At 34.0% G+C, this 17,763-nt stretch overlaps 1 protein-coding gene across 1 annotated transcript in view; it reads left to right on the top strand.

Moving 5' to 3' along the window:
* RPGRIP1L (RPGRIP1 like) overlaps positions 1 to 17,763 on the top strand; it is a 47,617-nt gene that overhangs the window by 14,282 nt on the left and 15,572 nt on the right. The window contains 2 exon segments of the mRNA XM_032701538.1: positions 9,892 to 10,066; positions 11,183 to 11,307. Coding sequence (XP_032557429.1) covers positions 9,892 to 10,066; positions 11,183 to 11,307 — 300 coding nt within the window.

Below are 17,763 nucleotides of genomic sequence, written 5' to 3'. Positions count from 1 at the left end.
TTCCTGTCATGTACAGTTTTATACAATAGTCAAAGATGTCGATGTATTGATTGAAGTTGCTGTGTCATCATTTTCGTTTACATAGATTCTGTAATGTGCATTATAAAATAAATTAATTTGGGTCTTACACACTAAATCTTCTCTCCAAATGTTCTGTAGAAAGCTGATTTGCAAAATATTTCAAGTTTTCAAAACAAAAATAATGTAATTCATTTTGTATTTTTAAGCTCATGATGCATTTCTTTTTAATTTTGAAGGCTAAACATTCAGGACAATTTGGAACTGATCAAGGTCCACTAACAGCTGGTTGAGAAAAGCAGTGCTCTTTCAGCAATGGGAGGAAAATTTCTCCAGCTTCAAGAGATAATTGCATCTTGGTCAGTACATTCCCGTGCTCTCATCACGTAAACCTGCTTAAATGGAAAAAAAATATACCCAGTCCTTGATTTCTAGTCAATACTAAGGACATAAAAATGTACCACATACTACATTTCTCTCAAGCTACTCCAAACAGAGTAAGGATTTTTCATCTTAAAATTTATTTTTTTTTTCAGAAGGGTATAGCAGGTCTTTAATGATTTTATCTGCAAAGTCATCTGAAGCAGATTGTGAGGAATGAACTGAGTTATCTGGCTATTGAAAGACACTCATGATTTAAAGAGGGGATTTTGCCTTAAATATGCTGACCCCCCCTCACTTTATCAGTCTTTGATGAAGTAGAGCAGGTTTGGCTCTTTCAGTCTCACATTAGGATATAACTTGTGTTCATATGTTCATGGAAATTATTTTAGAGGGCTACTGTAAGTAATAACTTTCCTTATAAAAAGAGCATTTTTATGAAAATATCCCAGAACATACAATTGCATGGTAGATTCTGTATAGGTTTTAGTTATTCAGCTCTTGTCTCCTTTTTCCTATATGTCTTTGGAGAACTGCATGTCCAGACAGAGGTGATTTGGTAATAACTTGGAAATGGGAGAGTTCCTGTAAGTAGGACTACTAACTGCAATAGAACTTTATAAAGTATCCTAGCCTTATGAGGTGGAAGCACTTAATATCCTTGTGATCTCTTACTGCTGCCTGCTGCTTATTATTTTAGCATGCTAAATAACACTTGTGACATTAGATTTTTGTTCCGTTCCTTTTTTTCCCTGTGTTGTTCTGTTTCTACATTTTGCTTTGTTTTGCCTCCCTCCCCTTCTTTGGTGTAATACCTATATCCTCCCTGCCAAAGCAGCTCTCCTGTTAATAGCTCAAATCTAGTTTTTCTTAGGGTGAGCTATGTAGAGTGTAAATTCCAAGGGAGACAGGTTTCACATGGGTTTTTCTGTTCTTAAATAGAAAGCGATAAGTGAACTGTTCCATTTTAAATCATGTGCCACTTTTTGGTAATTTACAACAAACGTCAAGTGCTTGTGCCTCTCCTGGCAGCAGCTGAATGGAAACACATGCACAGGATTTAAACTGGTATTTGAAGACATTGTTTCTAATATTCACAGTGAAAGGTGCATTTTGAATAACGATGAATGAATGTTCTGTCTCTTTTTTGTTGTAAGAGAATGCCTGCGATGGTTTTCTGATTTCCAATCATTGAATGTTTGAAACATGTCTACTAAATGTGAATAACTGTAAAATCCAAAATTTCTAGTTTAGATGGCACGTAACATACTTATCAACACAGCAGGTTTTAGTTATTTTTGTGTTTATCTTGATTTTTTTGTTGTCTGTTGAGTTCATTATCATTTAATTTCTGTTTCTACCAATTGAAGCCCATATAATTTGTCCATGTTCATCTTTGAACTTGAGTCGGCCCAAAATGTGAAACCACAGAATGATAGGAGCCTCTAATCCTGCTGCATCTAATGATGCTGAAGTTGAGCTTCCTACCAAACATTTACCAGACAGTTTTGTTGCTGTAGAATTTTAATGTAGCCAGTTGAATGAAGGAATTGTGCAATCTGCTTAGAGGAACCAGGGACCCTGAAACTGCTAGGAGTATGCAGTTTATCCCATTGGTATATTTATTTGCTTTAATTACAGACTGAGTTTTCAGGATTTCATGATTTATAATATGGAATGTGTAATCTGTGGAACTGCAAGGTAAAATACTACAGAGGGTCAATTCTTTTGAACTATTGGTACAGTAGTTTCACAACTGCAATGGAGAGCAGTTGATATTCATTCATGCAGTATTTCTAGAAGGTTTATATCCATTTTCTTTAAAAGAGTTATTTCTAACTGACAACAATATCAAGACGTGTTTCCCAAAGAAAGAAAATTCCAGACTAGAAACATTAACCTAAAATTATCCTCCTGATTGTTGTCATGACCTGAGTTTTGGGATACTCCAGGGCAGCAGGATAGAGAACAGTTTGGGTATAATGGGAAAATGTACTTACAGATATAGAAGATGATCCAGGTAAAAAATGAATTTTGGAAGAATATAAAAATAATGAGGGTGAAGTCGTGGTCCCCTTAAAGTTAATGAGGAAAGCTAATTCAAAATGGACTGGAGAGTAGCAGAGAGACTGAAGAAATAGAATGAAGTGGAGAAGCAAGGAGATTTTTCAAGAGAATGTTTTTAGTGTTTTTAATGAGATTGTTCAGTAGAAAATATGATTGCTGGATTTGTCTTCAGCTCTTTTGATAATGAAGGAAAGAGATGAGGATGAAATGGTCTATGAAAGGCAGCTTTGCCAAGGTGTTTAATTCGTTTGTTCTTCTCCCTATATTGTGGTTGGAGTGACACAAGTTATTGAAATGGAAAAGAACTTCAGAAAAAAAATTGAAACAGAGATGGATGAACAGATGAGTTCACTTGGACAGTTGGAAGGGTTACAGACTTTAAGGACTCTGATTTTGTTAAGAAAGATAAAAATATGGACTGATATGAAAATACTTGTAAAAATGCTTTTGAAGGTTGTAATTTTTTGAAGTTATTGCAACAGAGTTCACAGATGTAGGACAGAGCAAGAAGAGCACTGCAAAAAGAGTGTTAAAAATTGTTGAGCAATATACATCATTAACTCTCTGAAACAAGATTGCTGATATTTTTTTGTTCTCCACAATATTTTCCTTACTCAGAAATGAGATATGAAAGGTTGAAGATCAGTTTGGTGATTGGTTTTTCATGTGGTTTTTGTTTGTTTCTTGTATATTCAGACTGCAAGTGAACCTGAACAATCTACAGGATTCACATTCAGCTTCTCCATTTAACTACTTCATAGGGATATTATATAGAAAAAATGAAGCTAAATGTCTTTTGTCTACAATCATTAAACATTATCTATACTCACATATGTATTTGGTACAAATTTTCATATAATCATTTTGTTAAACAGAAGATTGGCTTGTGGACTGTTTTGTTTCAAATCATACTTTGCATGTGATTTACATTGAAATTCTTAATGAATAAGGCCTTATTAAAGCATTGTGGAATGTAGGCACTATAACATTAACTAATATTGTAGAAATAGAGATTCTATCAGCATCCTCAATTTAATATAAAATTGGTTAAATATGCCTTAATATAATCCCTTGAAGTAAATGAAAATGTAAAAGAAATCAGAAGGCCCTTGTTAAAATACTGCTAGTAGGGAATCGAGTGTATTAGGATTATGAAACTATGATATATCTACAATTAAGGGTTAACAGAGCTGTGGCAATCTCTGTGATTAGCATAACTGTGGTCAACATTCATTTTTGCTTGCTACTGCAGTGTTTTTTGGTCAGCATGTCTAACCACTGTAACCACAGCAAAATCTTTTAATTGCTGAACAGATGTATTTCTTGGTTGTTTTCATCATGACTGAACTGAGGGTTTAATGTTCATGAGAGCACCAAGAGTGCCACCTTCTCTTGGCCATGTGGAAAGAAAGTTGCTTTCAGTTACTTGGATCAAGAGTGTCTCCTGCTGACCACATTCAGAATATATATTAAATACTGCCACGAGAGACCACTGTTGGAATATACAGAGTGTTGTAACATTCTGCTAGGTGTGATTTATTTTATTTTTTTTTAATATTCCTTTCTTCCTTCCTTTTTATAGAGCCTAAACAATTTGAAGACCTTCCATGATGTTTTATTAGCAAAGGTGATGAACTGAATGTACGTCTTTAAGAGGAGCAGTTAAAATGCCTCCATCTTCAGAACAAATTGCAATCAGTAACTGTTTCAAAGAGAAGGAACGAAGAGGTGAGGTTGTGATCAAGAGCACAGAATCATTCAATGTTGTAACAATAAATTGGAAAGAGAAATGGATCATTTCATTACAACCCCCTTTTAATGGCCAGCATTTTTGGTTGCTTATTTGAACAGTGCAACTTTACCACAGCTTACCCGTTGCTAGCAGTGGATAGACCAGTGTCTGCAGTTGCCAGATAATTTATTTTTTTCCTTTTTTTTTTTTTTTTAATGGAGGAAAAGAGGCATAAACCCATTCTTTGCTAATGTTATTTTTAGGAAATCTATTTGACATTGATGGGAATTTTGCCAAAGCCAAGCCTGCAGAACTGGATCTGAAAAGTTTTCAAAGAACGAGTATGAATTTGTCAGTTGACTCTTATTATTTAGTCAGTATCCAAGAAAACAATTCGTTTGGATAAAAGGTTTGGAGGAATTGTTTTCATATGACCTTGTAATGCAAATCTAGCAATGCTTAAACTCCCTCCAAAGGAAATGGTGCCAGATGTGGTTGACCATTATAGTTACACAGATGGCTCCCAACTCCAATGAAATACAGTAAATATGAAAGAAATTCCACATGAATTCAAGTAAAAGTAATCTCAAAATTCAAAGGAAGAAAGCAATACAAGAGGACTCAATTCAAACTGACATAAACATTAGCATTATATAGACTCGGATAAAACCTGTCATCTAAAATGTTCTTCATTTAAACATCTGCATTCTGAACTACTGCCATGCTAACTCTTAATGATTTTTCTGCCATGGTGTTCAGAAAAACTGAAATATATAGCTACATCTTCATGTGAAGTAATTGTACCTAAAGCTGATGAATGCACATATAACTAGATAATGTGGTCATTGAGACTTGAAAACATTTTCAGAAGTGTGAAAACTGATGGTATTTCTTTTTTTTGATGAGATTTATACTTCCCTTATGGGAGCCAATTAAACTTTAGGCAATTGGAGAACACACTGCCTCTCTTCTGTTCCTGTGCAGTACTGTAGAATGATAGTGGGTTCAGTGCATCCTATTCCCTGCATATTATCTTCAAAATATAAGGAGAGTGAAGCATATATTGCTGCAGGACTTAGAAGCATTGCTTAAGTGCACGTGTGCTGTAAAAACACTTAGTCACACTGTAAGATGCTCTATGCCTATACCTGTGTAAATAGGTTAGATGTAGTATGAGAAAAAGACAATACAAAGAAACAGAACTGGTTTTATGAAGAACACAAATCAGGAATATAAACCCTTGCCATATACTTTAGAGTTTACAATTCATGCTGTAGTATTTTTTCTCTTTAATCTTTCATTCTTCAAATATATTAGATATAGATGCACTTACAGGTACTCAGAACTCTTCCAGTCAGAATGTAGAGTCTGAACCTGTGTGGGCTGTCCCTTCTGCAACATTTTTTTCTCCTCTCTCTTTTTGTGGTTGAGGCTTGTTACATAGGAGAGATGGGTTGATAAATAGATAGATGTCAGAAAATTTTTAATACATTTATACATGTAAAATATAATGTTTGTTAACTGATGAGCTTCACCAAAGTGAAGAGTTGAGGAACTGACTCCTGTTTTTTAAAGAAACATACAATTTCTGATTTTTCACAGAACACAAAAGTGAATAAACTGTTCTGTGCTTGATTAAGATGGACATTTTTCCAATAAATAAAAATGCAAGTATAGATCAATAATAATTTGAAGACTATAGCACTCACTGTTTAATTTATATGAAAGCTCATTGCATTGCTTTGTCTTTTTGCCTACTGGGAATTATACTGTAAATTATATAATGTATTTAATTTTGTTTCAATCTGAGTTACACATTTTGTTGTGGTTTCAGCAGTTCTCATTCTTTGTCCATGCAATCCTTATTGCACATAGATTGGTAGTTTACAAGTAAATAATGTGTTACAGGCAAAATAGTTATTCTAATTTCTTTGCCTATCTCTGTTTTTTATTTCTTAAAGTAGGAGAAAGATTACTTTAAATGTGCTTCTTAATCAGTATCAGAATTGTTGTTTTACAGTATGAGAAAACTGTTGTCACTTTGTGGTCACCATTTCTTTGAATGGGCAACTGACTTTAGGCTCTGCATGTTTCACAGATTTAAAAGAAATCAGGTGGATGATCCCAATTCTCTACATTAAGAGGTTTTGTATGTGGAAAGAATGGTTTTGTTAGTTGTCAGTCGCTGAGGTTTGGAGTTGTGGATTACTCTGGGATATGCATCTGAATTCCTTTTCTAGTCCCACAAATGTTGCATGCTGCCAACTTTTTGACTTTGGAGCTCTAAATTAAGGCCAGTTCCTTCGCTCATCCCACAAACTCTTTCATGTTTTTCAACCGCAGCCTGAGAAAGGCGCCTTGGTTTCAACAGCAGCAGACCAGCATGTGTTTACTTAATTCCTAAGACATGATGACAGTGGTCTCTGTGCCACTAAAAGCTTTTTTCTTTATTATTTTCTGTTGAAGCTGATTTCTGAAAGTTTTTCACATGCCATATGTTTTATTGGAGTGTCTTCTGTATGACCCATGAACAGCAGTGGAAATCAAAGGAACGGCAGCTGAAACTGCAAATTGCTAAACTAGAGATGGCTATCAAATCTGATTTAGCAGACAATGAAATCCTTGACAAGATCAAAGTAGAAACAGGTATATTTCTGAAAAAAAAACCCTATTTTCTCAAGATGTGAGGTCAAGATGAGGAGTTCAGGAATATTGCCCAGAAAATTGGGAAGTAGTTTCTCTTGCTGGTGATCTCAATGCTGCCTTTTAAGTGTACATTTGTACAATACACTAAAGTTATGAGTAACTGTTAAGTACAAAAATTGACTCAGTACAGGTTATATGCTGAATGAGGCTCATATCATTTCATCTGTATTTATTCTTCATCTGTTGTGTTAATATTTACTCTTTATTCAGTATTTCTTCTCTACATTGGAAGTTCTTATGGAAAAGAGGCCCATCTGACAGTCTCTCTCAAATTATAAACCACTGTTCTGTGCGCTGCACAAAGTTACTTGAAGCCCATTCTTGCCCTTGGCCATGTTTAATTAATTTTAATTAACTATTAATTCAGAAATTTTTAATATTTTCAGAATACACCAATTTTTATTTACAGCTATGTACATTTACAATAACATATTTTTCTTCTAATCTACTGAACAGATTATTTCATGTGTGTTTTTCTCATGCTGTAGGATGACTTCTCAGTGAATAATTGACCTTGCAATCTTTTCTTTTTTTATCTCAACACTGTGATATACTGTGCCAGTATAAAGTTTACAAAAGAAGAGCACAGACAGGAAGTAAACTAAATATTTTTAGAGTTGATTCTTCTAGTGTGTGTTTTTAAAAAGTGTATTTCTGTGAACAGCCTAGTGGAATGAAGTGGGCAAACTTGTTGTGAATAATCTTTATGATGATTATGGCTTGAGTTCATCATGTGCTTACCATTAAGATTCTGAGTAGCTCTACTGACTTCTAATATCAGATTGAATATTTAAACATTTTATTTGACTACAGCAAGTGTTTGCAAAACTGGCCTTAAGTGATACTAAATAAATGAATATAGATAAATAAAAATGCCTTAAGATACATTAATATGAAGCTATGACATATTGACAGTTGTTACTGACAGCTTTACTATGCAATGCTGAATTTAAAGTGGTATTAAGAGTATGAAAATTTCACAGGCCATACTATTATTTGGGATAATAAGCAGAATAGGTCTCAGTGGTCTTCAAAGTGTGTACTTTTTATGTACAGGGAAAAACAATGACGATTAGGGGAAGCAAGCTAAGCAGCAGCCAGGATGTAGCACCAACCCCAGTCCAAGTGTGCTCTGATCACTGCTGGTACTATTATAATGGGGGAAAAAATAGAGGCTTTGAGTGGATCCTCATGAAAAATAGTGAAGCTGTGTGGGAAAACTGAATGGCAGGACCCTCCTGTCACTTCAGTTCCCTAAAGGCTGTTGCAGAAATATTCATGGAATCACAGAACGGTTTGGGTTGGAAGGGACAACAGTGGGATCATCTGGTCCAGCCTCCCTGCTCAAGCAGGATTGTGTCCAGACAGTTCTGGAATATTTTCAGAGAGGGAGACTCCACAGCTTCTCTGGGCAGCCTGTTCAGTGTATGGTCACATACAGGGTACAGAATCATAGAATATCCAGAGCTGGAAGGGACTCAACTCCTGACCCTATGCAGGGCACCCCAAGAGTCACACCGTGAGTCTGAGAGCGTTATCCAATTGCTTCTTGAGCTTTTATTGTTTGGATGAAGTTTATTTTGCCCTCCCTCTATAAATTATCATTATATAGCAGGAGGAAATAATGAAGTGAGATAACTTTGGAATATAGCTAGACAGGTATTGTGAACAAGTGGTTTGTCTACTTAAAGAAACACTTCCAAAGGTTTTGGCAAAAGCAGGGTTTAATATGAATTTGTGAAAATACAGCTTTACAGAGTTTGATGGCAAGGCTCACTCTATTATTACACAAGTTAGAACAGACAAAGGAAGATCAAATTAGAAGCAATTTGGAATGATTTACTCTGAAGCCAGGAATGCAAAGGGGGATAAGGGTGCCAAGATATGGATGCAAAGATAAGGGTGCAAAAAAGTTTAGCACGACTTAAACACTGAGTATTTTAACATTTACAAGGCAATTCCATAGGGCTCGCTACAATTATAAACAGTGACTTAACCATAGATTTACCATAGTAACACTCATACCTCAATCAATTCATGTGAACACAGGTAAAGTGATGTATGCACCTATTTCTCTGTGTGTACAGATACCTATCAACCTAAAAGGTATCTACCACGGGTTCAGTGAATTAATCACTTAAATCCCTTTGTGTTTCCTGACAACCAAGAGTTGCACCTTGATGAATGTGAAGATGGGGGGTGGGTATCAGCCCAGGCCTGGTTTTCAGTGATGGTCCTTCAAGTATCTCAGATTTGAGCTTTTGTGAGCCTTGAGAGGTGTCCCAGGCAGGGAGAGGTGACCAAACACGGCTCCTGCAGTCCAGGAGAGCTCAACAGGCCTCACTTTTATGGGGTTTAAGATGACTGAATTCAGTCATCAGTAAGTTCCCATCCTGGACATAACCCTGTAATGTGTATCCATTGATGAGCTATGATTATGTAAATGAACTCAATTAAAGAAGATAATAAGATTACTTTAGAGTAAGTTATGCACTGAAGTTATTTTACCTTAGATAGCATGTTTGTTCTGTTGTACCAAGGCTGATTCTTTTTTTATATGATATTAGTTTGCTTTTGAAACAGAAAATACTGTATAATTTAAGTTATAAAATTGCTAATGAATAATGTGCTGGTGGGGTGGGTTTGTTTGGGTTTTGTTTTGTTTTTTAACTGAGTCTTGTAGAACTGAAAGAGCTGAAATATAAATGAATCTGGAAATATACGAGGCTGTATATGTGTTGACAGGTACCAAATGCTTATAATAGTTATGTTTTCACAAATACACATCATTAGAGAATTTCTTTTTACTGTATCAATTATTTGTTACTGCAGTTGACAACTCATTGTTTCTTGTGCTGCATAAGCAATACCATTGTTTCAAGGCTTTGTATAATGAACGTGGGCCATTACTCTTCAAGTTCTGAACTTTAGTAACTTTTACTATTGAAGGGATGTTATAAAGACTGTAAGTTTATCTTTTTATGTAGCATGTGGTACAGGAGGTTAAACAAGAAAGGCAAGCAGATAAGGTGAAGGAGATGGCTGGAGAAATTCAACAGGAGAAAGAAGAGCTCTCACATCTGTCAGAGGAGCAGTTAGCTGACCAAACACCAATTACTTCTGGAGACGAGACAAAAATAACTGAAGAATTGGAACCAGAAGGTAGAATTCATTTTTATGAATAAGTAACTGTATTTTCTTAATAAATCTATGTCTCTTTCCATTTTCTTAAGCATTTCTTACTAGCAGTGGGAGCTGCCTCATTATGAGAAGCTTCATGACAGAAATTATATTCTGGTGTACTTTATAGCTGAAGCTGGGTGGTGGATATGGTGGTGTTATTTTCTTCCCAAATGGAAACTGTATTGTAATTGAATGCAAAAATCTGGTATCTGACCTAGATTCATAAAATATTAAAGGAAACCTGGCTTCTATTTTAAATGTCTTTATATTCTCCCTTAGAACTATGCTGTTCTAAAGACTATTTTAATGAATGTGCTCCTTTTGTCTGCAGATAACAGCCAATGCTGATATCAGAAATCCTTTCAGACAGTGAGAGGGGTAGTATGTCTTATCATATTTGTGACATAAAGTTGTTAAAGGCAGATTTATTTAAAGATTATAAGAGCTGGGTCATCCCGTTCCACCTCTGAGCTTAAACTGTTTATCATTGAAATAAACCAAGTCCACAAAACCAAGTAAATGCAGAAGCAGAATGCTAAAATTTTATGTCCATTTGTTTGCAGCTTTTGCATAAGAATTCATTAGAAAAATTGGGAAAATATGTTGCTGAATCCCTGTTGTGCTAAGTAATTTGCTTCAGAGAAAAAACCTTGAATGCTCTAGAAAATAATCCACCTGCGTACAGAACGACTTTTTTATTAAAAAAAAGGATACATTCTTCTCTACATGTGCATGGTGTTAAACATAATCAGAGGAAATCCAGAAATTCAGGCCATGTTCTTATGTAAAACTAACAGTTGTTCGTACCTCATCTCATCACAGGACTTACATCATTCCAATCCTTAACTTTCATCTGGGAAACACTTATTTTTTTATTATTTTTTTTTTTTAAACAGAAAAAAATACAGTTTAGATGACTCAAAAGGTCATTGATTTGCAGTGTTAATCTTCTGCAGGAAGATAAGATTTACCTGGCACTTATTCTTCATTTATTAGAAAAGCAAATATATTGTTATCAGATTCCTCAGCAGGTCTCAGATGGACTATAGTATGGGGGGGTTGATTACATTGATTCTTTTAATGTTTCTTTTTCAGATCAAGATGGTAGACAAGATGAGGATGCTGTTGAATCAATAAAAACTGACAGCAATGATGGTATTATTTCAAGTCCAAATCCACGAATATTAAACAGCTGAGTCAGTGATCATGGCAATTATTTGGCAAGATAGAAAAAGATTTTAAGCTTAAATGTCCTCTAATAGTAGGTTTGTTATATCTAACATCAGTTTTCAATAAAGTTGTACATGTACAGTATCCAGTCACTTCAGTTGTACTTCTTTTTCTATCATTATTTGTGAACAAGTACACCAATGATGTCCCTTTACTCTTAAAACCAGTAATTAATTAGCATGAAGTCATATATACAAAATAACACAGCATAATACAAATTTGGAAAATTTACTTTGAACAGTATTTCCAAAAAAAAAAGAAAGTATTTCACACTTTTAGATCTAACATTGACTGAACTATCTTAAAAAATACGAAACTAGTACTTAAAATTGATGTTAACCTCTAACAGTTAATACTTTTCTCATCTGTCTTAGCCTTCTTTTAAAGGACTAGAGGTGTACTGTGAGATCCTATCAGTCTTCACGGTTTTTAGTGCTCTGCAATGTGATATCCTAGTGGTAGTTTGATTTTTTTAAATTTTTTTTTCAAGGCGTGAGACATCTTACAAAGCAACTAACAACAACAAGTATGGGAAATATTGCTCCTTCTTTTTTAAGCTGTACAAGGGATTCAGTAATGCTATCGCCTGTATATTCTTCAGAAAGATTCAAAAGGTACTTTTGAAGAAAGAATTGCATTGTATAAAAAATGTTCACCTGTAATTTTGAGAACTAATCATTTACAATGACTGCTGCTCATCACTAGTAAGTCAAACACTTGTTCTATACTTTTGTGGTCATCCTGTATTTTATTTTATCACAATTATTTAAGAACACTTCTGAGAGATTTTTGTGTGTAGATTCATTTCAGGTTCATCAGTTTCTACCTCTCTCCATTGATCTCTTCCTCTGGTAACAAAGTGCATGTTCACAAAGGGTAGATAAAACAATAAAAGCTATAAACTATTAAGACAACATGTTTGATACAAATTGGATTTTAAAAATATGCCTTGGTTTACTTGAATTCTTGGGTTAATTCTAGAATACAGCATGTCAAAATTGTTATTGAATTTGTATTTTTTTAAGATTAAAAATCACTACCTTTTATCTTTTGAGATAAATATCCTGCTGGTAATCAAACACTGTAAATAAGACTTGTGATTTTTAGAGATTGTTATGCTAATTATCCTATAAATCTGAGTTGTATGCCAAACTGTTTAAGCCATTTAAGATCATACTGGGGGTTTTTTGCATGTTGCAAATTAGACAGTTCATGGTTATTTCTTAGATATGTTGATCATAGAGGGTATCTAACAGATTTTCCAGTACTTAGCTGTACCACTTGCTTCTTTCTCTTTTCTTCTTGTCTATGATGTATGATTAATCATAGATTACTTCATTTTGTTTCATTTCATTTACAACATTTATGAGCTTCACTTTGTCGGTATGAAATGCTTGTCCCCTTCTTTCCTTTCCAAAGTGGCATAATTAGTGTTAGCATCTTTTTTAACAGGCTACATAAAGTTTAGTGGCTGGATTAAATCAAGTCATTAACATAATGTGCTATACAATTTGCCCCTATCTCTTTTCGTTTCCAGTACATCAAAGTGCCACAGAGTGCCAGTGTAATTGGGCCTTGCTAGCTTGTCAGGTTCAGTCAGGCTGATGGCTGCTGCTTTTACTAAAAAGCTTCCAGGCATGATAATTAATAGAGAAAAGAAGTCTGAGAAATGTAAAAGTTTGGACAATTCTCTATGAATATTTCATACATTTGAATAATCAGAAGTTAACATTATCAATTTGATGTATAATACATTGATTAAAAGCCTTGTTTCAGATCCTCAAAATAGACATCAAAACTGGGAATTTGCATTTTCTTTGGCATGGTCTTTATATTAAAAAAAAAAAAAATTAAAAAAAAGTCTTTTCTCTTCTATCCCCTCCTCCCTTTCACCCCCATGTCTACACTGTATCCTTACAGGAGATTATACAGCATTCAGTTATCACAATAAAATTTACTGCTGTCAGCTTCCAAGTTGTCTTAAAATGTGCCATAAGGTAATTACTGGCAAAACCAATTTATTCAGTGCTGGTTCTGTTATTTTCTATAGGTCTCTCTTTTTTGGTACAGCTACTGTGAGTGCATTCTGATGCTCTAATAGCAGTTTTTTGATAACTGTCATTTACCTCTAACTGTAAGTTAAGATCTCAAGTTCTAATTAGTTTTGACATGAAAATCCCTCTTAAACACCATTAAAGAACAATACCAATTGCTCATGGTTCTCCTGGTGAATGAAGCCTGTTTGTGCAAATGTGAGAAGATGTAAAGTATAAAACCTATGTATAGCAAAGCAATAGATACTTTTTATTATGCTTTTTTTGTATGACTGCTTGACTAGTGCATTTCCTCCTATGTGATATCTCTGTTCATTGGAAAAAAGAAAATTATTTGGGCATTGTATTGCAGTTTTAAATTTTGGCTGACTTGATTTCTCTTTATACTAATTTTCTGCAGGACTTGAGTGCCTTTAGTGTGCTTCAGGGAGATTTTTGAGTGTTCAGTGTTTTCCTCAAGCTGGCTTGTTTTGTGAATATCCAATCAGAATTTAGAGAACTAAAATTTTAGGGTTTTAGTATTACCCTGTGTTACTGAGTTGGCTTGATTCTGCTGTGCCAGAAATACTAATCCTTTGTATCTTCCTAGTCCTATCTAGAACTAGTTGCTTTGTGCTTTTCTTCTGTAAGAAACTGGGGAAGTAAAAGTGCTGCACCAGCATATTTAATAAAACAAGAAATAAAATTCATGAAACAGAACCATCTTATCAGAATAAGATACAAGTAACTTATTAAAACTTCATAGTCAGTACTTTCAAGGAGTGCTAGTGGGTCTAAGATTAAAAAGGAGCATTTGCCATTCTCCATCATTGAGGTGATTGTTTGTGTTGTGGTCACTGTAGTCCAGGAACTAAAGTGAAAGAGAGAAAGTTTAAAGAATCCAGGCAATACCTAAGTTGTCTTTTGCCACTGATAAAGTTCAAAATGACAGAAGTTTGAGTAGGCACTATGCAGAAATGATGGATTTACAACTTCCATCTACCCCTTGTCAAATACACTTTGAAGTTGTAATTGGAAGCATGTTCTGAAAGTCATTCTTCATGATGGAAGAAATGGAATAAAAGGGTGAAGTAATACCAAAAAACCCAAACAACCACTTTTAAAATGATTGAAAACTACAGAATCTTAAGTCATTAGGTGACCCATTATTTTTTAGGTAACAAATAATACTAATTAGTTAGAATATGAAATTAAGTAGAAAGTCAGATTTAAGGCTGAATGCATAAGCCCACAGGAAAAGCATCAGCAAGAGTCATTTTTAACCCCACTGGTAATTTTTTTGTGGTTATGAATAAGAATGATCTTCAGTTGCTTACTGGAGATACTGTTTGTCAGAGCCTATGGATATGGTAGTAGGTTATGGTGACTTTACAAATAGAAAGGAGTATTTTTCTGACTGGAAGTTTAAAAATCAAAGGATAGCATTTGAAACTAAATTTTAATTTTGATTAGTTGTGTTGTCTATATCACCAAGCATAATTTTTTCACACTGAGTATTATGAGAATCAAATTCAATTAATTTTTTAATGTCTATATGGTCCCCACACAATATTGTAATGGCGAGGGGGGGATGCATTATCAAATATTAAATATAAAACTGTAAATAAAAAGAACAGTTATATTAAAAATGTGCAATTTGATATATTTCTTCCACTACAGCTGCACTCAAAAAATGAGGAATTTGGACCCTACACTGGATAAAATGGCAGCAACCAAAGTTGTATTCATTGTCACAAATAGATTTTTTTAGTTCAGTGTGTTCTTAATTCTAGACAGAGCTGAGGGGATTGCATCAAACCTAATTATGGTACTGACCTTGGGCCATTGTGTTCTCCTCCTGGCATATGGCAGTGTGACCAAAAAGGAAATGAAAATATGGAATATACAGCTTCTTGAAGGTGGCAGTCAAGACTGACTGTGGAATTAATAAAAGGGTTTCTTAATCGCAGACAGATGAGAAAAGTTGAGATGTAAATTTTGTACGAAATGTCCAATGCATTTAGTGCTTACCCAAATCCTGAAGCTTTTTGGAGTTCAGTTATTCTTCCAAATCTCTGGGTAGCACTAATTACAGAGTTGGTATTAAAAGGTAGAGAAAGAATTCTGACATAGACTAAGTATCTTGCCCATGTTTTGTTTCCCTCACCTGCAATGAAAGCACTGAACCAGTTTCTCAGATTCCTTGAATGCATTTAATAGTCTTTATTTTAATATGTACCCATTCTCTCTCTTTGAGGAAATTTTGTATTATATCTTGTTTTAAATTCTAAATGTAAAGAATAATTTTATTCCCATTAAAGTAGAATGATTTGTGGGCAGTAATTGAGACATATTCTCCATTGTTCACTTGAATAGTACCTAATAAATGAGACCAAGGCTTAAAAAAAAACTTAGGAAAAGATTTAAATAACATATTTCAGTCTGCATCACAGAAAAATAAATAGTTGTTTAAAAATTAATTCCTATCATATGTTGGATGCTATATGTATTTTCAGCCTGGCTACATAATATGAGTGGGTTTGTATTAGTGGTGAAATATGACATGCTACCTATGCTGTTCTTCAGCAGTTCTATATCTTTTATTTGTAAATACCTTTTTTAATCAGCCTGTGTTCTCATTTATATATGCTGTATTCATGTTTAACATTAATAAAACTCAAAATAGTCTTGACTGTTAAGCTCCAATGTAATTTTTTTTCTTGCAATTTTCTAATAGTATGACGCAGTTATTTGCTTCACGATAAGTTAGAAAGCAGAATACCTGGATTTACCCCATTAGCCTTGAAAAAGTGTAATATTCTTTGCCTACTGTATGCAATTACAAGTGTTAAATATGTCAAACAAATCTTAAAATATGTAAAAGGAATACTTTATAATACAGGATATTGTATTTGGACTTGATTCATAAGCTACTGTCTGTGTACAAACTAGTCTGACATAGCTGCTAAATACTTGGGGGCGAACAAAACCACTCAGCATATCCCTTTAAATACAGATGCTAATACATCTGTTCAGTGCAAGAAGAAAAGAGTTGTTTCTGAAGTAAAATTAGACAATGGAGCCAATTTCATTTTTTATGCATGTGAATGTAGAGTGCTTGAGGTTATTAGTTGAAACTGAGTAACCTTTCCAGGCTTTCATCTCTTTCTTTTCAAATTTGAATATGAAAAGCATATTCAAGTCAGAGACCATCACTTTAATGACATTTGGCAGTCATTTGATTTATTAGATTTTAGAAAAAAAATTCCTTTAAATATTTCATCATTCTATGCTAATCCCAGTAATATTGCCAGCTGAAGCCATGTACCTGTATTAGTGGAGACAGAATGGTGTGGAATTTTTTCTGTCATCCTAGTAAAATTTCCATGAATCTACTGAATAATAAAACAACCTTATTGAAATATTCAGATTTGGGTTTTTAGTTAAAGTGTCTTAGGATACATAATAAAAGGAAATGTCTTTTGAAAAGAAGGGGTAAAATTACTTCATCAAATATTGAAAGGACTTGACAGCAATGGAAATTGTTCTATATGATGGATATTTTTACAATAGGATACACCTCCTTTTCAGTTTGATTAATTATGTAATTTGCTTGGAAAAATGTAAGCTATCTCCATAATAAATTAGAATATTGACTTGCAGTTCAAACACTGAATCTAGAAAGCTAATCTTCTGAATGTGATTTAGTACTTCAAGTGATTTAAGTTTACAATCAAAAATTGTCAAAATATTTCCACATAGGGGAAATATTTTTAATAAAGTTATGAACTTGAAAAGAAATGAAAGAAGTAAAAAAAAATATTTTTGACATTTCTGTACTCCAATGTATTCTCTTTGCTCTTTGAAGAATGTCATCTTTCAGTGCTCCAATTTGGAACCCATAGTGGCTTTTCTTTCTTCAAATTGCAGTTACCTAAGGAAATACTTGTGACTCTTTCTGTTGAGTCTGACATTCACACTTAAATACATAAAGCTGATTACAATTTATCTGTACACAATACTACTGATCTTGCCAAACACCATGAAACAATTTTACAAGGAAGGGAAAAAATGTGAGTTTGGTTAAAGATAACAAGAAAAGGCTCTGGTGAAGAACAATTGGGGTATTATTTTTATTATCCTATTGCTAATTTTAACTTTTAAAGGTGTGTTTGATTTAAGTAGGCAAGTTCAGTGTATGAATTTGAATTTCATGTAGATACAGTGTTACTTTACATGCCTAAATATTTTGTGACTTGGTGGATTTTTATTCATGTTTTTTTGTTATAGTCTGCAAGAGGCACTAACAATTCTCTTTCATTTGGAAAACTTTGGTACCTGATGTCACTGAAACTATTTCAAACAGTTACAGGATCACTTTGCTGTGTAGCTAAAAATAATGGCAACTAAAAT

The sequence above is a fragment of the Chiroxiphia lanceolata genome, chromosome 13, assembly GCF_009829145.1.
Source record: "Chiroxiphia lanceolata isolate bChiLan1 chromosome 13, bChiLan1.pri, whole genome shotgun sequence".
Lineage (NCBI taxonomy): Eukaryota > Metazoa > Chordata > Aves > Passeriformes > Pipridae > Chiroxiphia > Chiroxiphia lanceolata.
This window is presented reverse-complemented; position numbering and strand designations above follow the sequence as displayed.